This window comes from Paramormyrops kingsleyae, chromosome 8 (assembly GCF_048594095.1).
Source record: "Paramormyrops kingsleyae isolate MSU_618 chromosome 8, PKINGS_0.4, whole genome shotgun sequence".
Classification (NCBI taxonomy): domain Eukaryota; kingdom Metazoa; phylum Chordata; class Actinopteri; order Osteoglossiformes; family Mormyridae; genus Paramormyrops; species Paramormyrops kingsleyae.
In genome coordinates, this window is record NC_132804.1 from 23942344 (window position 1) to 23969669 (window position 27326).

At 43.0% G+C, this 27326-nt stretch overlaps 1 protein-coding gene across 9 annotated transcripts in view; it reads left to right on the forward strand.

Moving 5' to 3' along the window:
- dock3 (dedicator of cytokinesis 3) overlaps nucleotides 1-27326 on the forward strand; it is a 188124-nt gene that overhangs the window by 110629 nt on the left and 50169 nt on the right. For all 9 annotated transcript variants that reach the window (XM_023811310.2, XM_072715502.1, XM_023811318.2 and 6 more), the window contains 4 exons: nucleotides 4216-4364; nucleotides 11417-11501; nucleotides 17480-17521; nucleotides 18744-18898. In XM_023811310.2, the coding sequence (XP_023667078.1) occupies nucleotides 4216-4364; nucleotides 11417-11501; nucleotides 17480-17521; nucleotides 18744-18898 (431 nt within the window). The remainder of the gene's footprint in view (nucleotides 1-4215; nucleotides 4365-11416; nucleotides 11502-17479; nucleotides 17522-18743; nucleotides 18899-27326) is intronic.

Here is a 27326-nt window from a genome sequence, read left to right on the forward strand (position 1 = left end):
GGTCTGTTGCTAAGTTATTATATAGACATCTTAGATACAGTCAGTCATGTGTTTGGAATGACCTCTGCATGGAGCAGATGCTTTCTGAAATGTGCAGGCAAAACAATATCATGCCATTTTATGCCTGAGTGAGTCCAGAGAGGTCAGAACAGCCACATCTCCATCGATTTGGCTCCAGTCAGGAGCTCCGTTGAATTTTGAAGTCAAATAGTCAAAAAAACCTTCAGTGTCAGGCCACATCTACCTGTATCTCCATGAACCTTTTAGTGCCCTGTTATGAAATTAAAATGTAATGCTACTGAAGTATGCTTCTTTGATTATGCAGTGTAATTGCTGAGAATGCTTGAATGAAAAAGACTGCCATGCAGACTCTATATGGTAATAAGTACAAACAGAAAACACAATTTGTTTCCACTGCCTATACAAAAATCCAGATATGTATGAAAACAACTGTTTTATTGCATTTGCAGTGGGATTTACTAGTATTGCTTTCTCTTGTACATCTTATTGCTTGAAGTGTGAGACAGTCCCTCTGCTCTAGTCTTTGCTGGGAGGAACCTGAATCAGTTCAATAAAAAGGCATATCAGAAATTATGGAACTTTGGACCAGATGAATAAAGGTTTCAGTCTCTTGAGTCGCACTTCTAGACTCAACTATAAGGTGAATTGTGCCAGTGAAATGGTGCGATTTTAAGCTACATAAATTGGATTAAATTGACCGCTGGATAATAACAGTATGATGTAAAAGGCAGATATATTTTTTATGGGAAAAGACATTTGTCCTTGGCATGAAAATGCTCGCCACTTTCAGTAATGTCTAATATGCCTCTGAAACGTAAATATGCTGCAGTAAAAATTATGTCTGTGGGTGAGTTTTGTACAGGTGGATGTGGTTTACGATGTAAAATGGCAGGCTTAATGGATCAGTTTTTTTTCTTGGCTGCACTGGTGCACAGTGGTCATGATGCACCAGGATGATATTGTCACCGTCCATCCCCAAGGTCGCCCATCAGCACCAGAATCACCATGTACACTCAGTGAGAAAAATAGGCTACGTCACTGAAGGTCTTCCCTCGCCAGCCAGCCGCTAACAGCGAAGATTCGGAGCCTGTAGAAAGAGCAGGGCGTGCTGTGCTAATCGCACGCCGTCATCCGTGTCATACAGCCTTCATAACACTCCTTCAGTGTCTGAAGATTAAACTGTTTGTTCCATTTGCATGGTATTTGTGGTAAACATGTAGACAACCAAGTTTTTTTTGTAAAAGCATTTACTGCATTTGTCTGAAGCAGATGACTGTAATTACTTTTCCTTTGTCATACAAAATGGATTAGACAAAACGGAGCACAAGTAGGAAGGACACCAGAGTCGGGACCCAGAGTGCGGGAGACACCGGGTTTATTGCGGTACCGATAAACACCAAATCCAAAGGGCGGCACTGGAGATGTAGTCGGGGACGGAGCAGAAGGGTCGTAAGCCAAGGGGATCAGTCCTACACGATCACACAGGACACGGGGCAGAGCAGGACAGGAGGCAGGATGATAGGAGGTCCAGGACAGGCAGGCGGGGCAGGCGAGGAGGACAGGGCAGGACAGGATACGCGGGGCAGGAGAGAGAGACAATAGACGATCAAATGCTCAGCAAGGCACTTCTAAACAATGGCAACAATACTTCGCAAAGTCTGCTGGTCCAGGACCGTCCCTTTAACTAAAAGGGGCGGTTCCCTTCCGGGTTGCTTCCGCGGTGGGGCGTGGTCCAGGTCCCGATGTGACAGAGGGAACTTCAGCAAAACCAACGTCCCCAGTACTGAACGTGTCACACAATATAGGAAAAGACTGGGATGTGACTGAGAAAGGCTGGAATGTGTGAGATTCTCATTCACAAAGGGTAACTTATTCTTGTGATCAGCAGCTGAATACCCTGGAAATCTAGAGTTAATAGAATAAAATTCAAGTCATGCTGGGTGGTTTGGAGTTGTGTTACTCACCCCATTGAAATATTCGCTAAACTAATTTTACTAACGCTAAAATGAAAAAAAAAAACATTTAATAAAAGGTATTTTCCTTTTTATCCAAAACTCATTATTCCTTTTATACTGTTTTTCATTACATCGATACATAATTGAAAAGTCATCAGATTAGGGGTTAAAGCTATTTTATAATTTTATATACCTAAAATTATTTAAAATAAAATTTTCAGTGTGAATCTATAATATATTAAATGGTTTTCATTTTAAGGTATGACAAAATCATGGTTTAACATAACATATTAATGTTGAACATGGACCACATACACTGGATTGATACAGGATTATGCAAATGAAGTCATGGTTTTCAAAATACTTTTTCTCTTACCTAAATTGTTTTAGCTGTACTTTATGTATTTACCAGACGCTTTTATCTGAAATGACGTGGTTCAGCCAGTCCCTGGAGCAGCTGGAGGTTAGGGGTCTTGTTCTAGTGACATCATTCTGCCAACCATAGGATTTTAGGTGGTGAACTTCGAATACCAGGCCTAAATCACTGACTAAATTGCCGCTGTGTACGCGCCAAACACTTGTTCAGAGTATCTGGCCTCCTTGGAGACCTTGGAAGGGGTGCTGGAAGGGGTCCCTTCTGGGATTTTAATTTCCACGTTGGGAATGACAGTGAAACCTGGAAGGCTGTGATTGGGAGGAATGGCCTGCCCAGTCGGAATCCGAGCAGTGATCAGTTATTGGACTTCTGTGCTGATCACGGTTTGCCCATAACCAACAACATAAGGGCGTTCAAAAGTGTTCATGGCATCAGAGCACCCAAGGCTGCAACTCAATGATCAATTTCGTAATTTTATCATCGGATCTTCTTCCGCATGTTTTGGACACTCAGGTGAAGGGGGGAGCTGAACTGTCAGATGATCACCACCTGGTGGTAAGCTGGACCTGGTGGCAGGGGAAGATGCTGGATAGACCCGGTTCACCCAAACGCATAGTGAGGGTATGCTCTGAGCGTCTGGTGGAGGCCCCTGTCTGGGAGATCTTTAACTCACACCTGTGGCAGAACTTCTCTTGCATCCCGAGAGATCAGGGGATATTGAGCCTGAATGGCCAATGTTCCTGGACTCCATTGCTGAGGCAGCGGTGTGGAGCTGTGGCCATAAGGTTGTTGGTGCCCGTCACGGCGGCAATCCCTAAACCCGATGGTGGACACCAGCGGTAAAGGGAGCTGTCAGGCTGAAGAAGGAGGCCTTCGAAGCTACGTTACTGTATGGGACTCCTGAAGCAGCTGACGTGGACCAGCAGGCCAAGCGGAAACTGGCTTTGGCGGTTCTGGAGGTGGGAAGAAAGGTTTTACCCATGGTGTTTACAGCAGGGATGGAGAACTGTTGACATCAAATGGAGATATAGTCGGGCGATGGAAGGAGGAGTTCAGACATTCAGAAGGGGCTTAAAGGAGAGCTGCTGCTCCTCTGCATTGAAAGGAGCCAGTTGAAGTGGTTCAGGCATCTGTCTAGAATGTCTCCTGGACGGCTCCCTGGGGCAATGTTTCGGGCATGTCCAACTAGGTGGAGATCCTGGGGCAGACCCAGGACATGCTGGGCATCTGTGCTTAGACTGCTGTCTCCACGACCTGACCCCCAATACGGGGCAGATGATGGATGGATGGATGGATGGATGGATGGAAATTTTTAAAATGCTTAGGAAAATCTTTTCCTGACTATGGGATTTTACAATGACATAGCTGGTCAATTCTGGGACTCCATTCAATCTAAAATCTTATAGTCATTCAGCACTATGCTACCTGCTACCTGCCTGTAAGGCCGCCCCTGCAGGGCATGGGCTCCTCAGCATGGGTGCATTTTCACCCATAGACCAGTCACTCCTTGTTCTTTAGCATAGTGCAAGCGTTGTATCACCTGACTATAATTCCAGGTCTTTTAGGCTGAGACCTGCTTGAGTTTCTCTGTTTTTCCAGCATTTCCTGGATTTGCCATGCTGTCGCTAACTTAAATTTCCTGGTACGCGCTAATCCCGTTGTTCACTGCTACCCGCGAGGGGCTTCAGGCCGCTGTTAGTGAGATAAACGGTTCTCGGCCATGCTGGGTCAGTGACCTGAATCAACAACAGCTGTGGACCTGGCCGTCAATGTTAGCAAGGCCTAGCGATTAGCGCCGAGCTGCAGCGTGGTACCGCGTCCTTCCATCTCCAGGGTGACCTTCTTGTTCTTACGCCCCCACAGAAGCACAAGGTGGACCTCTTCTACAAGCTACGTCACGTGATGAACGAGCTGATCGACCTGCGGAGGCAGATGCTGTCCGGTCACCTGACACAAGACCAGATCCGCGACGTCAAGCGGCATATTACAGTCCGGTTGGACTGGGGCAACGAGTGAGTCCCGTTTCTATAAGTGTGCATGAATCCTCTTACTATTTCTGTATTTTTCATTGCACCCATGTGACAGGAGATCCTCAGTAAACTCCCTCTGATTCTGAACCTTGGCGCTTCCTTTCTAGGGTCTATTCTTCCCCCATTTGTGGACTTTTCTGGATCCTCTTAAAGAGCAGTTGTCTCACAATACATATTTTTTATGATTCCTTTTTTTTTATCATTCCTTTCCCTTATGTTTCTGCTCCTTTTTTCCCTCCTCTCTTGTCGAGCCATGGCGTGGCAGAAACTGATGCATTTTGCCCCCGTGGGCGCGCAGTTGGACACAGCAGCGTGTGGCTGCTTTTCCGCTAGGCTGACCCCACAACCAGGTCCCCAGGGGAATCTAGGGGGATGGGGTGGCGTACAGGGTGAGAAATGGGATTTTACACTACTCCACCTGCCTACTTGCCAGTCCTGTGAGGGCTACACGTTTCACTAAGGTGGCATCTTCTAATTCTCAGCCCATTAGCACACCAAGCACGGCATGTTGCAGGTCGTGCTGGGCTAGCAGGTGTTCGACGACAGTTCCCCTGCTTTTTAAATATGACTTATGTTTCGGTCATTGCTTCTTTTGCCCCTGCTGTCCTGTTACTGCACTTGCGATTAAAAATGATTGCACTGATTTAGATATCTTAATTGAGACACTTAAACCCCAGGCTGACCATGTCAGATGGCCACCATTTTCCTATAATTTTTGATTGCCTCCTTCTTGTACATAACCTATTGCCTCCACATGTCAGGTCATTAAGGCTGGTAATTGCGTGGAATACTCTGGTAATTGGCCTGGACTCCAGAGTAGAGCGAGGACGCCTCTTGGCCTAAGACACTAAGAGGCACAAGACACACCATGAGTTGCTGATAGCAGGACTTCAGCCAAATTTGCGCCCGATTATTCTACTGGCATTGCCACACATGCCACTGACGCTCAGTTAGCTGCAGTGCTGTCAGTTAGCTGGACATCCACGTCAAATGAATGCGAAACAAATTAACCTGTTCTAAGAACAGTATATGGAAACAAAAGGAGTAATTGTGTATTTTGGAAGAAAGTAGCATTTGTTGGTTGTCATTATTTTGCTTAGGTCTCACTAACTGCTGCTGTTTTAAGAGTATTTATGGCTGCTGCCATAGCCTCTCTCGCTCCGGGGCCCCGAGTTTAATTGCCGCTCAATTTCCCTGTCTTTTCCCTGGGTAATTGCTAGCGCACCCTTGGAGCGACTCCTTCTGCTTCTGTACTCCCCCACCAAAAAGTTGCTGGCCAGACACAAAGAGAACAAGAGAAATCAGCTATTACTCCTTCCCCCCCTTCCCCCTAGACGAAGGAATTCTTAAGTTGATGCTCAATAAAATCTTGCCAACTTAGGCTAATTAGTTTGCAAAAACTATACCGTACCGGGGATTGTCGAGGGAGACAGAGCTGCAGTGCAAGTAGAATGATGGCTGATCCGGATAGCTGCGGATGTCTGCGTATCATGTGGAATAACTTTTATTTGTGTGAGGTCCTGCAGGACATTATGGTCCCAGGGACCTGCAGTATACAGAGCAATTTGCGTTTACTGCAGGGACCCGGCTTGGACAGTCTGTCGGTTCCCAGCGTGCTGAAATTTTAATGCGAATGATGGGCTACCCTGTTTTTTTTTCTCAAGCGATGGATCATCTGAAGTTTTGAGGTTCAAGTCTCACATTTTCTGCTTCCTCTCCCAGGGGAAGAAGCCCAAACGAAACAAAACCGTTGCATCTTGTGAATTAGGGGGAAATCAAAACATGTTGGCCGCCCCAAGGAATTTTTGACAGAGATTTCTGTTTCTGAGTCAGCGACACCGGATCTGGCAACTAATGGGACGTGTCAGAACTTTCCAGAGTTTCTGTGGAAACGGACCCATGTTGGCCTGAAACTGTTATAAGCGCCTTTCTCATCCCAAAATAGTCAGAATGTTGGTGTGATTTCAAACATTGTTTATGTGAGTAAATATCATTATTGTTGTTGCACTTCAGTGGTAATTGTCTATCAATATATTACATTTAACACATTGACTTACAACATACAGACCTACAAAGAGACATAAGCAAATCAGCATGCAGAAAATTTAATCTAAGAGCGCTTTTTTCTAACACCAACTGTTAGTGTTATAAATAGTAAAAAGTATATTAAATTAAAAAATGAATCAGTGTTAGAAATTTAGCAACATTAAGCCTATGGATGAATTAACCTGAACTTTAAATACCAGATGGTTTCTTGGAATAAATCAAATGGGCTTTATTGTCATACCATCCATATTAGGGCTGGGCGATATGACCTCAAATCAATATCACGATTAATCAACATTTTACCTCGAGTAATGGACGATTATTTTGTTTCTTGTTTGTTTTTTTGCCCTCATATTTCATTGACAAGGTTTGTACTGTAAATATGCTCAACTGTTAAAGCTGGAATATTTTTTCTAATATGATTTTAAAATAATTGAAGGAAACACACACAGATGAGCCATTTATGGTTATTCATTGAATATTTTGATCAACTGAAATCAAAGCATAAATCTCTTGAAATGAAAACATCTTATGAACATGGTCACAAGTTCCCTAAAAAAGTAGAAAATGAACAGTTTACATCTCTTGCAAACAAAACCTTTTATAGTGATTATGTCTGTCTGGGTGAAATTGATCACTATGGATGATCATTACACCTGATTTTTTTCCTTTTTTGTCTCAGCCAGTTATCTATCTAATTGACATTTGTATTATATTTTATTACATGACAATAAGGTAATACAACGGACACTAAGCGGTCACTATTTACTGAATTTTATTGACTCTTTCAAAATACAGTACAGCTGTTTCAAATGCTCTTCAAATTACAGTACTGTACAATTTAAATTAATGAACTGTGTATAATTCAAATATGCTATAATACAGTACAGTACTGTACATAAAATATAGCTTATTGTAATTTAGTTTTGGGCAGTTTATCATAAACTTTGATGAGTCTATATTCATAATAGACAGAGAATGATTTTCTTTTTCCCCTCGTTCTCTGTACACGCAACATTAGCCTCAGGTAGCTATCCAGAAGCAGACACGTTTCTGCAAGGCAAAGTAGACAAGTAAAAAAAGAATTACCATAGCTGTAATTTTTTCTATATATTGTTATGTATAAAAAGACCCAAAATGAACACTGTAAGCGAACTACTTGATTACTATAAGCAAATTATATAAACAGTATTTGTACAGGAATGAAGCTTTTTGATCTATATATGCAGTTGATCACTATAACCATGATCACTATAAGCGGTTTCCACTGTATTTTAAATATTGTTAGTGTTGAAACCGGTTGGAGATATTACCTTTGGAAGCTGAAAATGTTTTTTACAATGTTTACATTTGACCCTTTTTTGCTTGGTGTCGTCTTCATTAAAGCCACAATGTGTCCAAATGACAGACACGGCATTTTTCTTTGGTACAAGCTGCTCCAGCTGCTCAGTTGGCTCAGTGTTTGAGTTCTCCTCCATGTTGCTTCAATGTCGCAGATTGGATGGGGCGGAGTCACGTGACCACACATGCAGTAGTATGTTTTTAAGGGGACAGTACATGAACACACACTGGGGATAATATTAACAGAACTTTTGTAAGTATTAACAGTATTTAAAAAAAATAAAAATTAAGCAATCGACATGGGCAGGATTACATCGATTAGAGGTTCTGAATGTTGGTTTTGATTAATTTTCGATTAATTGCTCAGCCCTAATCCATATACACATGTACGGTGGCACGAATGAATGTTTCCCCAGGACCATGGTGGAACATGCAAACACCAACATGCAAAAGTAACAAGGGGAGGGTTTTAACGTTGCCAGGACATTGCAAACTGGGTGAGGGACACAGGGGTTTGTATACATAGTGCAATATGTATGCAAATAATAATTAATAGAGTAGTAGTGTTATGAGGTGGAATGAGATTAGCAGCTGATTTTATTACGGGGGAAAATGCAGCAATAAGTATTATAAATGATTCAGTTCAGGTACGACTGTGTGATTTCCTAGGTAAGACCTCACCATATGCAAATGCCAATAGAATGTTTTTGCAGTTCATATTTACCAAATAATTGGGTGTAAAACCAGCAACCCAACAAGAGCAAAAGATGACCTGTTTTTGATGACTTTCTGTACTCTCACGTTTTCCCATGTTCCATATTTATGCACCTGTGATCCAATGACCACATTTCTCTGAGTTTATCACATAGAAAAAAATGCAGAATTAAGATAAATTCCTAAAAGAATATATTAATCCAGGCCCCTAGGACACAGTAACTGTGGCATTTTGATAACTGATATGTCCACAATTGGATAAAAAATATCCAATTACTAGTGAAGGATCCCTGCCCTTCAGCTTCCAATGACCAGCGGAAAAGATACAGTGGCCCAGTGTGACTCTGATGGTAACATTTTTGGGTTGACAAATTACTTTATTAATGTGGTTTCACCTTTAACCATCTCTGCCTTTTGGCTGTTATTTTTATCTTACTTTTTCATAATAACTTCATTCATGTACAGGTATGGATAAGTTGTATGGATTGTTGAAAAAGATTTTGAAAAACACCTCCAAACAGAAATGTTGGTAGTAATCATAAATCCTCCTTCATATTACCCTTATTGTAAACCTCATCACCCAAAAGAGAATGGGCAATGATGTTTAAGTACTAATTTAGACTTTAATATAATTAAGGAATGATGTCCTACAAAATAGTGAAAAATGTATTTTCATTGCCATGTGTTTGGGTATCAGTTTCAACTGTCCTTTCCTTCTTCAAAACCTTCAGAAAACTGGTTAACAGACAGGAAGCAGCGGTAGTTGATAGAGGCACAATGTCACAGTGGGCCTGCATTCATAGTGGGGTACCGCAGGGTTCAATTTTAGGACCACTATTGTTCCTAATTTACATTAATTAATGATATTAACACCAATACATACAGTAAACTGGTTAAAATTGCAGATGACACCAAGGTGGGTGGTGTAGCAGATACTGATCTAGCAGCAGAGAGGCTACAATGGGATCTGGATTTAATTAATGACTGGGCTGATACCTGGCAGATGAGATTTAATCTAGATAAATGTAAGGTAATCCATGTAGGGAGCAGAAATATAAAGTACAGATATTTTATGGGTTTCACTGAAATAAAGGTAACTGATTATGAGAAAGACCTCGCTGTGTATGTTGATGCTTCCATGTCCCACTCTCTCCAGTGTGGGGAAGCAATTAACAAGGCCAGTAGGATGTTGGGTTACATCTCTAGGTCTGTGCAGTTTAAGTCAAGGGAGGTGATGCTACGGTTATATAATTCCTTGGTAAGACCCGACCTTGAATATTGTTTGCAGGTTTGGTCACCATACCTTAAAAAGGACATTGCTGCCTTGGAAAGGGTGCAACGTAGGGCTACAGGAATGATCCCTAGTCTTCGAGGAATGTCTTATGAGGAGAGGTTAGCTGAGCTGAATCTGTTTAGCCTTGAGCAAAGGAGATTAAGGGGGGACATGATCCAGGTATATAAGATTCTAACGGGTCTGGATGCTGTTCAGCCAAATGGCTATTTCAATATTAGTTTAAATACTAGAACTCGTGGCCATAAGTGGAAATTAGCGGGAGAACATTTTAAAATGATTTTGAGAAAGCACTTCTTTACACCGCGTGTAGTTAGGGTATGGAATAGTCTTCCTGCTAGTGTAGCGCAAGCTAAAACCCTGGGTTCCTTAAAATCAGAGCTAAATAAGATTTTAACAACTCTTGAGCTATTAGTTAAGTTCTAAATGGCCTACCCTCGTTTGTAAATTCCTTATGTTCTTATGTTTAATGTTTTTTATGTATAATATGCAGTTTGCTTAATTACTGATACTCCTTTTGTGTAATGAAGACAATCACATTTGTTTTCAATGCTGCCCCAGTTTAGGTAATCATTTGATAACGATTTAATAGTAGTATTTCTTTTCGTTGTTGTTTTTTTAAACCACATTTAAAAATATGATAAAGTCACATACTGTATGTGTTTAGTTTTTTTCTGCACGCTAATCCCTGTAGGTGCCAAAACTGCACACTCAGAGCATGTACTAATATGTTTGGAGAAGGTGACACAGTTACTTGAGCTAGACTTGGAACTAAATTTATGTTGAAATTGCAAAAAAGGAAAAAAAAAACATTTGTTTTGCTTCTGTCAATATTGACAGTTTGCTTTTTTTTACTGAGCAACTGCATATCCTTTTGAAATGGTTTTGTACGTTGTGTTATTTGCTCTGGTGTAGGACTGAGCGATGTGTTTTTCTTTAAAAACAGCAAAGCAGCTCAGAATACAGGAACTTTTATTTTATCCAGTTTGTGCCAGTTTGCATGACTTAGGGAGCAGCCCCCTGCGAGAGTGCAAGCTGTACGCTTGGGGGGATTTATTCATATTTTCTGGACTGCAACAGTTTTTCGGAGGATGAAGTGGGATCGAACATGAAAGTCTTCGCAATGTTTGGTGACAGATGACGTTGTGCGACTCGCCGCAGAAGCATTTAAATACGGAGCCGGCAATGGACAGCTTTTCCTTTGGCAGCTGGCTCCTCCCACCCACATCCTCGCTGTTCCCACCCAGGCCTAACCAGCTTGTGAAAGCTTTTGCACACTGTTAAACAACATAGATAAGTCTTGCAAGAAGAAAGGCTTGAGGCTCACAAGCCACAGATGTATGGATCTGAGAGGCACCGCGGTGCTGCCACTGACCCGGGGACGTCGCATGACCCAAATCGCCGGGCAGCGGTCCAGTGATGGTGGCCGAGTGGTATAACCAGCTGACTAATAACGGGCGGGGCTTGTGTGACCCATTGCGTGTAGAATTTTTCCAGCAGTTGGATATTATATAAGCCTAACTGACACTTGCCAGTTGTTCCTGCTGGATATTTTGTTCTCACTGCGCCCGGATAAAAATGTGTGTCTTCTGCTCTTTCTGTTTCTCTCTGTTTGTCACTCACTCTTTGTCGTCCCTGACAGGCACCTGGGCTTGGATCTTGTGCCAAGAAAGGACTTTGAGATGGTGGATGCCGATCAGATCAGCGTCTCCGACCTCTACAAAATGGTAAGAGGATGTCAGTGCAGGGTCCCATCAAAAAAGCTCCCGTGTGTTTATTTTCTTTGATGAATTCTGACAAGAATTTTGGAGTAAATAAAACATGGACAGTAGTGGATTCAGCTCTGTAGGCATAATATAAATAGGCCTGACTATTGGGTTGTTTGTGTATGTAATTTTCTACTAAAATGTCATGGTATCATTGGTATTTGTGTGTGTTTCCTGTATTTGTCCTGTATAAACAGGTAATATAACTAAAATGTGAATTGTGGAATGTGAATGAATACTGGTTTAGTAAATTGTTAAATACTTTGCATTTCCTAGGTAACAACAGTCATGTGAATTTGTTCAGTGAAGTATATCAAATGGTCAAGTCAAATGGGCTTTATTGTCATACCATCCATATACAGGTAAACAGTAGCACTGAATATCGTTCCCCCAGGTGCGACATAACACAGCAGCAGTGGTGAGGAGGGTTTCACAATACTTTGAGTGTATAAACAGAGGAGGCAGGACACAGAGGTCTATGTACATGGTTCAGGAAAAATCTCACCAATAGCAAATACATATGCTGATTCTGGACAGCGATATATGTATAACCTCCTCCCCAATCCCCGGCACATATTCATACCCCATCACAGGCCTGTGTGGGACTGTGTCACGCCTTCCACCCTCTCCAGCGCTCAAGGGCAGACATGCATTTCTTCATACCTTCCGAAGCTGCCTTACATAATGCAGCAGAATCGAGGATCAGTGCGTCTCACAGCCCACAGCTTGGAATTATGGGAAAGGGGGCGGGGGCAGCAGCAAAGATAAAGGAAATAGATGGATGCATCAGCGCACCAAACCGGCGCTAACGTAAAATCCCGATAAAAAAAATAAACTATCCCCTAAGGCTTCAGCGTTGCTTAGTGACTGACTCTCTCTGTACTGGCTCAGGGGGATAAATGTGTGAACTGTTTCTCCAACTCGACGGGTATGGATGGGGTATCAGTATACACTTAGAAGATGTACCATAAACAGAGCATATTTGTTTTGTGGTTTCATGTTTTTTTTTAATCTAGGTGAAGCTGTGAGGGAAGTGGATGCAGGGAAGGAGGAGTCAAATCAATGCTATTAAATTACGGCTTTATATCAGTTGTTCTCTAGTCCAGACATTAGTTGCTAATGGAGTAGCATAGCGTAGCGTAGCATGCTAAATACCATTATTAGGTGCATGATTTGCTAGTGTAGCTAAAGGTTGACATTTGCATCATAAACCTGAAATATTGCATCCATCCATCTTCTAGCTGGTCAGTGTTGTGGGGGCGGCTGAAGCCTCTCCCAGGACACGCGGAGCACAAGGCTAGGGCACACCCTCAATGGGCTGACAGTTCATTGCGGGGCACATACACACTCCCACACACACCATCATGCTCTCCGGGCAATTCAGACATACCAGTACTGCATGTTTTTTGGACTGTGGGAGGATACTGGAGATCTGGGAGGAAACCTGTGTGTCACGAGGAACACATGCAAACTCCGAAGACACAAAGCGAAGGCAGGAGTCAAGCCTGCAACTCAGTAGGTGTGAGCCTTAGTGTCACCCCTGAAATATCTATACTGATGATAACTAGATACAATGAGGGATTTCTATTTGGTGAGCCTGCTAGTATTCTATGTTTTTTTATGGAAAATTTAGTCTTTGGCTATTTTGAACATAAGGCACGTGGCATGTTCAGTATATATCACTTTTAATCCTGATCTTTGTGTTTCATAGAGTTTGAATAAGGAATTATATCTTCAGATTTCTACTTATCAGTTAACAGTTAATGGGGGTCTGTGCGTTGCTTTATTAATGGACACTGTGATATTTGTAAATATGGGTTTTATTTAAGAGGAATCCTGTTCAGGGTTTATCACTGCGACAGTATATGCCCTGTGCGGCCCCCGCAATCATGACCAGCATAAGCAGTTGGAAAAGGGATGGATAGATTTTAGTTACTTCTGTAGGAAGCATTCAGCAGTTTTAAGGTAGCCCTTTTTTATTAATTACCCTAAAATATCTATTAATTTTTAGGAGTGTCCTTTTTTGATAGGGATATAAATGGGGATTTGAATGTTCCATTCCTCCTGCAGTTCAGTTCTGCCAAATCCATGCAGTTTTTCTCCTGTAATCACCTTACTTTTACTGTTATCTAATGGATCTTCCCATGTTTGCACCAGATTCTGATCAAACCAAAGTACCACTCTTTCACATAGCCCGGAAGCGGGTCACTTTTTAAAAAAAAAAAAAAAATCTTTTTTTCTAGCATTCTGTCAGTTCTTCTTTCCTTTCACATGTAACATTATAAGCAATTATGTTTTTGCCAAAAGCAGCTGAGATACTTGGATGATATTGATAAATGACATCCCAACAAATCTCACCTTATGTCCATGGGACATTTTGCAACTGTAATTAACCTTTGCACGTTAGGAAACCCCACAGGGAGGCACCTAACACCCAGCTCTAACCCCCCCACCCAAGCAGGCCTGCCAGTCTGTGGGCACAGCTCTAACCCCCCCACCCAAGCAGGCCTGCCAGTCTGTGGGCACAGCTCTAACCCCCCCCACCCAAGCAGGCCTGCCAGTCTGTGGGCACAGCTCTAACCCCCCCACCCAAGCAGGCCTGCCAGTCTATGGGTACAGTGCCCTCTCTGTCCTTCTACTCAGCTCTAACCCCACCCAAGCAGGCCTGCCAGTCTGTGGGTACAGTGCCTCCTCTGTATATCCATTCAGTCATACCACCCAGTTCTAACCCCACCTGAGCAAGCCCACCAGTCTGTGGGCACAGTGCCCCATCTGTCCTTCTACTCAGCTCTAACCCCAGCCAAACAGGCTTGCCAGTCTGTGGGTGCAGTTCCACCTCTGTACATCCATTCAGTCATACCACCCAGCTCTAACCCCCCCCCCAAGCAGGCCTGCCAGTCTGTGGGCACAATGCCCCCTCTGTCCTTCTACTCAGCTCTAACCCCACCCAAGCAGGCCTGTCATTCTGTGGGCACAATGCCCCCTCTGTCCTTCTACTCAGCTCTAACCCCACCCAAGCAGGCCTGCCAGTCTGTGGGCACAGCTCTAACCCCCCCCCCAACCGAGCAGGCCTGCCAGTCTGTGGGCACAGCTCTAACCCCCCCAACCGAGCAGGCCTGCCAGTCTGTGGGTACAGTGCCACCTCTGTACATCCATTCAGTCATACCACCCAGCTCTAACCCCACCCGACCAGGTCTACCAGTCTGTGGGCACAGTGCCCCCTCAGCGTTCTTCTTGCCCTATTGGCCGTACAAGCCAACAAACCTCAGGCCACTGAATGTGACAACTTGTTTCAATTAATTTGCATGAAGGTGTACCTCAGCACAGACAGAGCACAGGTGGGATTCAAACCCACATCTGTAGAGGTGTGATGCGACAGTGCTACACTCCAAGCCATCACACCATCTGTATTTACGGTTCTGTCTAGAATTGCATTTGTCAGCATAAGTACATGTCTGTACGTTGGATGAGATGAGGATTTAATGTTCACCTCATGTTGTTAATTGTTCCCTCTTGAAAGCGAATCTGTAAACAAACGTGTGCTATTCATTTGAATGTCCAGTCAAACATAAATAAACATTATGGCTTGTAAGTTTTGCCAATGATAGCTATATTGGGTACATAGTAGTGATGTTTCTGTTGAAGGGGGGAATCTCAGAGAGTCAGGTGTCTGAGTAATTCACTCTGCTTGTATAATTGATGTGTTATATTCTCTCTCAGCCCCAGTCAGCCTGTCTCAGACACCCGTCTTGCTTCCCGCTGCTGTTTATCTGCTCCTTGACACACACACCCAAACCTACGTTTCACTTCTTTCTTGCAGTGCCTAAGCTTTCACAGTTATTTTCTACACATACTCTTAAAGTCAGTGATAAAGATTGTTTTCTACGTTTAGAATGTGAGCTTCAAATGAGGTGCTACAAGTGTTTGCTTTGTCTTTGCGGGCTTTACAATACGCTTTCGTTAATTTCAATTGCGTCAGTTTGGCTTTTGGTTGGAATGATCCTTTCTGTAACCGAATGCCACCCCTGCCATTTCACGGTGCTGCCTCTCTATCTTTCGTTGTCGCTTCCTCACCGCTTCATTTCTGGATATCTGAACGCTCATTAATTCGCCAGAAGCATTTGATGACCATCTGCTCGTGTCGAACCCACCTACATTCTCCATCATATCCCGGCCCGTCCTCACCGAGTGCTTTCCAAAAAGCGAGATAAGCAAATAGAAATGAGTATATTTTCAACTTCGGTCTGCTGTCGTTCGACTCCGATTGGCATTCCCCATCCCTTAGCTGCGTGCGACCTTGTGGTGCCCCTCCCGATTCGACGCCTTGCCCACCATCCAGGTTGCTGTGCTCGTAAAGGCCAAGTGACTCGTGGGGGTTCTGATTAATGAGTCCCCGGAGGAGCCAGTCTCCTCCTCCCGATGATATAATCAGAAAAAAGCGACTGTTTCTCCTGAAGCGTCCAAATTACCCTGGGCATTCACAGTTAGCTGGATCCCGGGCACCGGGCACACTTTTGGAAGCTTTCCTGGTGTTGGCTTCTCCTGTGCACTACTAATAGAGTCTAACTGCATTAAAGCAAGCGTATTTTATACAGATTTTCTAATATTTTCTTCAACGTCCCCAAGCTGGTCTGCAGAGGCATCCGGCTTGTTTGTAGTTGAGGATTAGCATCAATTATCGTTATTATTTATTTATTACACATATTAATGAGAAGCGACGGATACTTTCATTTGAAAATGTCTGTAATCTACATATAGAGATGTGGCAACAGTACTTGAATCTGATGATCACTAGACAAGGCGTTACCCCTATGAATATTAGCCAAAGTTTTAGTGTGGTTTAGCGAGTTTGTCGAACTTATCCAAGTGCTACCCAAGGAATGAGATAAAGCGTTTCTGTGCAGCCAAGCTCTCCTAGGAAGCTCTATGGTGAGAATTTTTTGGGCTTCTTTGAAGGTTTGTTCTTTTTTATCTGACTTGAATGTGCGCAGCTGTGGAGGCTGTGGGGGAGGTTATGCCATGATGTTACTTGTCCCACTGTCAATGTTTTTGGTCACCTGGTTTTCAGTTTGTGAAGTCATGAGAGTCGCAAAGCATCATGAGGACTGGAAGTAGATGTGTGCTTGGAATATTATGCTTGGAAATGTAAAATTACACAGTCAGCTTGCCACAATATTTTATACTTAACAATATAGCCTGAAATGGAATGATATTGGATATGCTGAAAAAAGATATTCTGAAGATCATTTAGAAATCGAAAAAGAAAAAAAAAACTGTGCAATCTCACTGTTATATAAAGTTGTTTCCATGAACTGGTGTAGGTGTCTGAAAATAACAGGGGAGCAGACTGAATATGTGGGTATGGTTTACGAAGGGCTTTTTTCTGGGTTGGTCATGCATGCATGTGGGACTTGAAAGTGGCTTTTTATCTTTGAGACATGCTGTCAGAGTGAAAGATCAGTTTTAGCGCCTGCAGTCTGATCTTTGCTCCCGTGTCCAGCATTGCTGTGACAGGGCGACGGCCTCGCTGTAAAGCTCCGTGTCTCCGGCTTGTACCCGCATCTCCTCTCTCTTTCAGGGACCTGCAGCTGCTACATCTGCTGTCAGGAGGAATTTTGCTTCCCCTGGACTTTCTGCAACTTTTGTCATGCATTTTCCTTTAAACATTTCCTGTAGATGTTTTTTTTTTTTTCTTTATTACGTTTCAAATTAATTCAGAAGTTGCTTCTTTCAAATGGAGATAGTGTACCTCCAAAGCAGATAATGATACTATGAAACACGATTATGTGGGTTAAAAGACCACTGTACCTTTTTGATATATTGTATCAATGTTAGATTATTCCTCTGGATTATTCATGTGTTATTAACAAAGGATAAAGCTGAAGACTATTGCTAATGTTTCTTCCTTCACTCCATCCTTCCTTCCTTATGCATTCCAGCACCTTTCCAGCCGACACAGTGTTCAGCAAAGCACCTCCCAGGTACGTTTAGACTCATACACCAGTTTGTCATTAATATATACGGTGTTCTTGTGTCCACATTGCCACTACCGAGGGCCAGCTGGGTGACCAGCCAATGTCTCTTAGCGATCATGGCAGAATTGTTTGCAGAAAGCAGTGTTCTAGAAAACAGTTGCCATAGACTAATTATTATATTTTATAGAACTCCCTTACAATGCATTTTCTGTAGGGTACAGTATTGTAAAACAGAAGGTCAGAACAGAAATAAATCACTAATATTTAAATCTTAAGGATTGTGGAAGGAAAGTCTCTGTTAATGTTTTTGCTTCAGCTAGTTAAGGGTTTGGGTCCTTTTATATCTTTCAGTGGAATATATGTAAAATGTTTTTGAAACCAATTTAATAGAAATATACGATTGTTTTAGAAGTTTGGAATGTACTGTAGTTATGAGTTATTGTTTAGTTTGAGTAATGCAATCATTCGAAACAGGTGATCTCTAAGGGACTTGCGTACTTTTCTTTCATTCTACTACAAACAAACATTAAACATGTGCAGGCACATTATGTCACACTTTGAGAAGTACTTCATTCTCAGGTGTCACGTGACTGCCAGCCTTGTGTGGTAAAAGGGTTGCAGAAATGGATGGATTACAGAGGCAGTTATTGTGGGAATCTCATTAGGTGAAGGAGTCAAAATTGCCTTGTGTGTGACTCCTTTAGAAAGACGCAGGGCGCAGTTGAGTCAGACAGGCAGAGGGCTGCATTAAAGCATGCAGATGGCTCCCTCATATACTGCGCTGCATGTCGTCAGCTTCCACGTTGAATCGTTTCACATTTAATGACTTGAAAGGCAGAGAGGGAGACGGGCTTTGTGGGTGACTAATTCCCAAGGCAAGTAACAAGCCAGTGCATATTAGGCTGAAAGGAGTGGAAGTTTGTCCCGGCCCACATTAAGGATAGAAAAATAGATGCTATTTCTCCAACTTACACAGTCTGTGTTATACAGGAAAGTTAGGGTTGTGGTCATAAAACATGTAAGGAAAGCACATTACAACCATGTATTGCATTTCTTTTGATAAAAATGATATTGCAAAGTAAAAATAGGGTCTGTAAAATGTGTTGTATCCAGGTAAAGCTCGGTGCCTACCTTTCCACATACTCACCAGGTAGACAAGCTATGAAGTGTAGTGTAAAGATAGGGGCCATGCCTGACAGTAGCTGTTCCTGTGGCTTTGCGTTTCCAGGGCGACAGCATGCGGCAGCGTCACGGCGAGACCTGTCGCATCCCTGTTCCCCACCACCTCTTCGTCAGCTTGAAGAGCTTCACCTACAACTCCATCGGCGAGGACACCGACATATTCTTTTCCCTTTACGACATGAGGGAGGGCAAGCAGATCAGGTGAGCGGCATGCTGGGAAAATAATTTAGGAAACAATGCTAGAGATGCAAGAGGGGGCCAGGGATGGGGGGGGGGGGGGAGGAGGGGGGCTTGTTGTCTTTTTGATTTGGTTATATTTTATTATAAGATGGGGGGACATGAATATCCTAGGGTGGGGCAAAGTCAGGTGATGTGGCCCTCCCTTCAACTCCACCTAATTCTTAATATTAAAATATACTGAGTTTAATATACGCTCTGTGTCAGATTTGCCGCCCTTTCTTCTCAATTATGCAGTTTGAGTTTTTGTTTTATATTCTTGGTATACTTTAATAATACATTTCACATTTTCTGGGTCGGGGGGTAGCATTCGTTGTCTCAGACCTCCAGAGTTGGCCACTTGAATCCCAGCTCTGCATATGCCTTGCGGTAGACAGGCATTTAGGCTAATTAATTTCCAGTTTTGTATGAGTGGATGTGCTTGCAACCTGTGATGTCGTCCCACCCCTGGTTTCCCCTTGCCCTGTGTTCTATCCGGCCTGGGATGGTCATTATTTACCAGGAGCAAATGACTGGAGAGAATAGGAGTAACGCGTTTGGCAAAATGAAAGTTCACATTAGCTGGACAGCATAGGGGCGTCTTGGGGAGGCCAAATGGACCTGCAGGGGCTCAGCATTGATAAAAGGGGCTGTTAAGGGGCTTTTCCCCTTATTACAGACATGGGAATGGGGTAGGGATGAGGCTACGAACAAAATTCAGACAAATGAAAGAAGGAGGTATCTTGATGAAAGGAAAGGAGAATACATAATCAGCAGTAGCTGCTGCTTTGTGGAAGTAGACGATCTAGGGACAGTTCAAGGTCAAAGGACCAACATCAGCAGTTGGTTCAGGTTATTAAACAGAGCACATCAGTATGGGCACAATATGGAGAACAAGGAAGAGGTTAAGCAGATGAATATGGACAGTCACGGCCTCCTGAAGGCCTCCTGACACTCCCCTAAACACACACATGCATTCAATAACAAATACTATATGTTATGAAACGCATCCTGTTTGTATTTCCTCCTTGCACGTGCCTATGCAGAGAGCACACTCATCATTTAGAGAGACACCAAAAATTCTATAAGAAAAAGAAGTGATGCAATATGTTATAGTGGCTGAGGAATTAAGCCACAGACAGATTAATTAGGCCTAGTAAAGTATACTAATTTGTACTGCTCTTCAGCATGATTAAGGATATCGAGCTAATGGCCATTTGCGCATGCAGGAATGCAGCTAGCATCCTTGTTTAGGGTTAGCATAGCCGGAAATCTCGACATACGCATCATTGTTTCATAGCGTCATGCATGATCTGTCGGTCACACGTGGTGAAGCGTCTCCTGGTTCATCGGGTATGATGGCTGGGTGAAAGGCCGTGGTTTTTTACACTGCAATGGGACAATCCTGTTATGCATCTATGGTTGGAAAGAGACGTTTTAGCTGCAGTTTGAAAAACATCAGTGCTTGGGATCTGATGAAAATGTGCAACTGCTTCACATATTGTACTACATATGTCATGTGCATATGTTTATTTACATTTTTATGGACCATAGTTGAGCAGTTGTGAATCATAAGTTGGATTTGTGAATTGAAGTAGATTTTTTTTTAATGAGTATGAGTTGGTTTGTCCTCATGCGAAGCTTAATAATATTCATATATTCATTTGGTAGATTTTATGCAGTTAGATATGTAATCTTTTAAAAAAAAAATTCAATTAGCATTTTCCAAGGTATTCAAAAGTAAAGTGTTCTGTGGGTGACTTATTGAGGCACCTTCTGGTCTTGTGAAGGGATCAGCCTTTGCAGGGTTCACCCTGGTCTCTTTTGGGTCCAGTTTGGGCTGACTGAGCTATGAGACTAGAAGGGAGTAGGAAAAAGTAAAAAAGCTTTGGTGAAGACCAACTATGTGTCCTGGAAGCCTAACTATAGTGAAATGGAAAGAGGAAATAAATAGGCTGTGGTCATGAAAGATAAAACTGAAGATACCCTTATCAGAAGGGAGAATGGCTCAGTGGGCAGGATGGTTTGGATTCAGGATACCGTTCTTTGAGAGCAAGGAAGATTGTTCTATTGATTTGTTTTAGAAAGAAGGCCATCGACAAAGACTGAGCATCGACTGTGTTTTGTCGGATGGAGCGAACCATTCCATAAATTTGATTTAATACAATTGATTGGTCAGAAGTTTAGCTAAAGCTTTTTGCCTGACCTCTTATAAGGAACGACTTTGAGAGACTTAATAACCCTGCCATGTGCGAAAATGCACAAATCCCAGACCATATTCCTAATGACAGAGCAAGGGGTCGGGGACTATGGTTCATTTGCTGGAGTAAAGCTATCGAATCTGTTTGGGAGTAGAAAAGGCCTTTTTTTAAAAGTTGAAGGTGAGGGTTGCAGAGAAGTGGAGAGGAGAAGAGAAGAAGAGAGAGATAAAAGCTTGAGATTTACAGGGCTTGACCCTGGGGATGGAGTTATTGCAAACTGAAGGCATTATCATGAATGGAGAATATTTTAAATAAGTTTATAACTCATACGTCATTCAAGTCAAAATAGCAATAGGGAAATAGCATACACTAAAAATATTTCTTCCTATGTTTATTATATATTTATTTTTTTCCATCGTTGCAATAACTCGTCTCGTGCTAGCATATAAAAATAGCACCACCATTAATGTTACTATTTTTTTCCCCCGAGTGCCTCTTTCATGCACACACACACACACACACCAGGCTGTATATACAGATCTGGAAAAAGACCAAATTAATAAACCACTCCATTTTTTTTAATCTGTGTTTTTAAATCCTGAAGTAATCCTGGTTCTGCTGGCAGAAGGCTACACTGTGAGGCAGTCTGTTTCCAGACTTGAAGTCTCTAAGACAGCAGTACACAAGAGCAAGGTGAAGCAGGAGACTCTGGCAATAACCAGAAACCAGCCAGGCAGAGGGCGGAAGCGACTTTCTAATGCCAGAGACGACCGTCAACTTATCCGGCAGTGCCTCATAAATTGTAGGATGACATCAAGTGACCTTGAAAAAGAATGGGAAACATTAAGTGGTGTGAAGTGCACTGCTAGGACAGTTCATAACAAGCTCCTAGAAGCAGGACTCAAGATCCATAAAGCATAAAGCCCTTCATTAATGAGAAGCAGGGAAGAGCCAGGCTGGAGTTTGCAAAAAAATGTATATTTTACACAGGTGCATACCCATAAATTGAGAAATGAGTGAAAAAAAAAAATACTGTGGTCTCTTAATTTATTCCAGGGCTGTATCTCTTTGGTTATATTTATTATTACAGGGAAGCTTGCCTGTTTCACGTCAATAATCAGCTAGGTGGTGATAGCTCACTTCAGTATTTACCACGGTAACGGCTTAAGCGATGGTGCGTGTCAATCACTGAACATGTATGTCAAAGGTTTTGTTTATTTTCCATGCTGTAAAGCAGCATGCTTCATTTTAAATTGTGAGCACATTGTGCTGCGTCAGATCTAGCTGTTCAATCGTGTCTGTTTTGACCTTGGATCAATCAATGGTTTTGACCCAGCATGCAATTATAAGCAGCATGTTTGGATGTTTTTTTTTATTTCTGCTTGTCAGTGTGTGTTTCTTAACAGGATGGATTCTGGTCCAGATTTACAGCCCCAGCTGGTGCTCGGAAGCTGTTATGAAGATTTAGACATCTGGAGGGAATGGAAAGGATGGTTGGGGAATTCAGCTGTGGGATGGGGTTACGCAGGGAGAGGGGGGCACTGTCTCCTCACACTGCTGTATGACTCAGACACCCAGCAGTGGAGCCCAGGAGAAAGCTGCTGGAGACCCTCACAGCCCAGAAAACCGCAGAAGGCCCAATGTTTAATGAGGCCTGGACCTCAGCTTTGACCTTGCAGTTCTTATAGAGCATGTTCTGTCCATAACGTACCCTGAGAGCACTTTTAGAGAGAAAATGAATATTGAACCAGGTTTTTCTAAGGGCTATTCCTGGTGGCTCTTTCTAGTTTTAAGTACAACAAGTTTGTCTTGGTTGATGCCATTTGAGGGAGCATATTTTCATAGGGAATCACAGGATTAGAGGGCAGGAAGTTTAAAGATATAGCAATATAAACAATGTGTAGCAAGCAGAGTGACCAGCTTACTCCATATTGCTGGAACAATAGAGATATAGGGATGGCCTACGGAAATAACATCCCCCCCTCCCTCCCCCCGCCCCCGGTAAAAACCATCCCTTAGTACATTCCTGTAGCTGCTGTCAGCTGTCAGGGATGGGGGCGCACAGAGGGGGGGGGGCGGCATTCTGAACACCACAGACATGGGAAACCCCATATGCCGGTGGCAGGCCTTTGGCACCATCTGCAATTGGGGACCCCCCCACTTTTCCACGAGCCTTCATGGTGACTCACAGAGTGACCTTAGGGCTTTGCATGGTCTCTGGCACATCCTTGTGTCAGGTCAGAGAACCAATAGCAATGCAGCTGGCCTGACTGTCAGGAGAGCCGCCTGACTTCTGGCTACACTTGTGGAATTTGAGCCTTTTAAAGAATTTTTAAATTATGCAACAAACAAACAAATTTATTTTTGTATAGCGCGTTATCACAACATTACATCGTCTCAAAGCGCTTTACAGCATCCCCACTCAAAGCCCCCAGTGAGTAAGCCATAGGCGACAGTGGCAAGGAAAAACTCCCTGGAAGGAAGAAACCTTGAGAGGGACCAGACTCAAAGGGGGAGCCCATCCTCCAGGGGCCGGCAGGGAGAGTCAAATCGGAGCGATGGCTAAGTGCCGAGTCATACTGTTCAAATCATAAAATTTGAGTCAAAACCGGGGAGCAGGGGGGAGATGACAAGCCGACGCTCCTTCCAATCGCCAGGCAACCAGAAGTAAGGCAGCGGGTCATACATGGAAGATGACACAGGCAGAACAGCGAGCCGGATGCAAGGACGTCATGGGTAGTGGCGACGTCACATGTAGCAGGGTGTGCTGGACATCTTGATAAATTGAGGTCTCCAGGCAGCACAACCCAGGAGGAATAGGGGAAATAAAATGTGCAATTAGTCAAAGTAGGGGATACTAGTGGCAGTGCTAACAGGTGAGTGCAATATGAAGTGCAATGTGCAATATACTTCCATATTGCATGATGAAAACCTGATCTTTAAGTCTGATTTCTATCTGTTTATAACCCTCATTATGAACGCAAATACCTGCAGTGCTTCAATATTCTTGTATTGTAGTGCACTAACCACACACATTGACACCCTGTCTGTATCTACCTGGAGCTTCGGTACAGTCACTGGGAGCTGAGTGATGCTTCTTATATAGCTAATACTAGCTGCTGAAGAGAAGCCCATCCATGCTAACTCGGGTTCACATAATATCAGTAACAGCATCATTCAGTTTGAAATATCAACACTGGCATTCACTGCTCTATATGTGCACTACAATGCATGTGTCAGCTGTCTGTGAAAGAATCGTAAAGCTGCAGGATAAAAAGTCTGTCTTTTCAGTATCAACTCTACTTTTTTAAGCATACCACTAGGTCAAAATCTTAGCGTTGGATAGCTCTCTCATGGGGGTTGTCTACATATTAATCCAGGAATGTTTACATATTGTCTGTTTTCGTATTGTCTGCTGTGCTAGGGTTTAACGCCACATGATTGCGTTAGGTGGGCAACATGCAGTGATGCAAGACTGGACACCCTTCGGGGTGGCGGGGGGTGGGGGGTGGGGGAGGGATACTATCGCAGAACAAATTATGAATTAACTGTGATTAGAGAGTCAGAAATGAGTCCAACAGAATTTTCTACATTGCTGCCTCATTTTAATCCACTGATTAAAAACTAAATATTATCGACAAATTAAGACAACAGAAACATTCTGTGCATGGTTTGGGCAAGAGGACTCCTCCAATGAGTCATAGTGCCTGATGAGTTTTCAATCTTTGTTAGCATTTGTGTTACATAAAAAATAACAGACAATGGAATGGAATGATTAAAGCTTTTTTATTTGGCTGTTCATTCTTAAGAGAAGCATTTATCATGGTAAAGGTCAATGATTTGAATCTGTAATAACTCTTTATTATTTCTTGAACTTCTGCCATTACGATATAAATGCCCCTGGCATCCCTGTAGCAGAATTTTGATAGGCCTCAGTTCCAATCCTTAGTCCTTGTTAAGAGATGTTGTTACTGAAGTACAATCAAATAGTCTGGCACTGTAGCTGTAGCCGGCATTTGTGAATCACATCTTTATAAAGAGAAATCAATAACTTCAGTAGTTATGTATGCAAACACAAGCATCCGTCTACCAAACACTTATCCCAGACAAGGACGGCCTGGAGATGGTATCAAGCCTAACTTCATTTCTGCGATGTGAGAGGAAGCCTGTGTAACAGGGAGATCATGCTAACTCCACACAGGCGTAAGAACATAAGAAATTTACAAACAAGAGGAGGCCATTTGGCCCATCCAGCTCGTTTCTTATCTAGCTCTGATTTAAAGGAACCCAGGGTTTTAGCTTCCGCTACACTAGCAGGAAGACTATTCCATACTCTAACTACACGCTGTGTAAAGAAGTGCTTCCTCAAATTCATTTTAAAATGTTCTCCCGCTAATTTCCACTTATGGCCACGAGTTCTAGTATTTAAACTAATATTGAAATAGCCATTTGGCTGAACAGCATCCAGACCTGCTGAGCAGTGACTGAATTACCAGCCTCATCCCTGCGTATATGAAGCGACAGCGTTAATCACTGAACCATGTGTAATCACACACAGTTATCTTCTAACGTGGACTCTTAATAGAAACCAAACATTGTTATTTTTAAACCATCTGTAGATTACCAAATAAAATGAAATGTGAAGCTGGTTTGGCCAGCCCTATATCATGCTGCCTGACTGTTTCGAATTGACAAATCACTAATCGTCATTATAGTGCATATCTGTGTTTGTATACTAGACGTTTAATCCAGGTGTGATTCCATGGGACCCTCTCAGAATACACGTCGAAGTGCAGCCATGAGCCTGTTGGTAGGAAGTAAAATTGTGCAATGTTGTGGCCTCTGTGTCGTACCCGTGGGTCGAAATACATGTGTGCGTAGATCTCGTGTGCGTAGATGGGGGTCTGATCACAGAGGAAAGTCCATACACAGTGTCTCAGTGCTTTGACAAATCCCCATCTGTCACACACACACATGCACACCACGAGCATGACAGAGTACTGAAAACCCACGGGGATAATAAAGTGCGCTGTGTACTTTAATGGGAATAAGGTTACAGTGGGTACCTGTATCTGTCATTTCATCTCATCAGCGTCTGCCGTGAGCCACTGAAGCTTGCCGGCTGCTAAATGGTGCGAATCCCGTGAGCCTTGAAGGAAAATGCGTGGCTTTTTAATGCACAAGAGAACCACATAGTCATAATACCTCTTTGTGTATGATGTTTTTAAAAATGCCATTTTATCTGAAGCCGCAATGGACAGTTTGCCGTTTCGCTAAATGCTGATTGAGTTTTCGGTACTTGGTCTTATATTTAGGTTTACTTATGTGATTGCAGTTCACCTTGCGTTACTCTCTGCCACATCCCGTTGACGTGATGCATCTGCGCCATGCTTCATATGTTAGACATTAAAAATGATGTAGAATAATACTAAGTGTGAACTGATCACTGTTACATCCCTAATCATGCCACTTCTGTCGCGGTTACTGTTGCTGTAGCTGTCTTCTATCATCGCTAGGCGACAGTTTCCGGGGCTGAAACAAGGGAGTTAAATTAGCATTGCAGAGTCGGCGTTAGCTGTGGGCCACCTTACAGCAGCGTCCAGTACGGCTTACTTCACTGCTTGACTCTTCCAAGCCCTCTGCAGTTCCCAAGGTCTCGGAGCAGTACGTGGACATTATCGTTGTTTATGTCTCTTGTAATAGCTGTGTTTTCTGCACTGGTACTGCCAGGCACCTCTTCAGCCGGCACAATGGCGCCCAGCGTGTCCCAATTGCATTACCTCGGCTTTCGGGAGGGAGGCGGCCAGCGCTGTTTATCCGATTACCCCCCCATCTCCTCTCCTCCCCCTCCTGGGGACCCCCCCAATGCCACTGTAGGCTAACCAAGGACAGCAGCCTACCCACGGAGGGAGCAAATAGTCTCCCCCTTTTTTAAATTGGTATTTCTAGTTAGCCCTGAAGTTTATTTGTAGATATATGAATGGCAACAGTTGAGCTTAGGGTGCATTGCCCCTTTAAGCAGAGCCGGCCTTGTAGGGGCTCTACAAACACAGGCTCCTGTTATGTCAAATGTTACTGCTTTACTTAATATTATGATTCCTGCCATGAGAAACACGAGTGTCAGGGTTAATGTTCAGGTTGAAGCTACAACTGTAGTACATGATTATTTTTAATTGAACAGATATGAATGATTGAATTCACTAATTAATTGA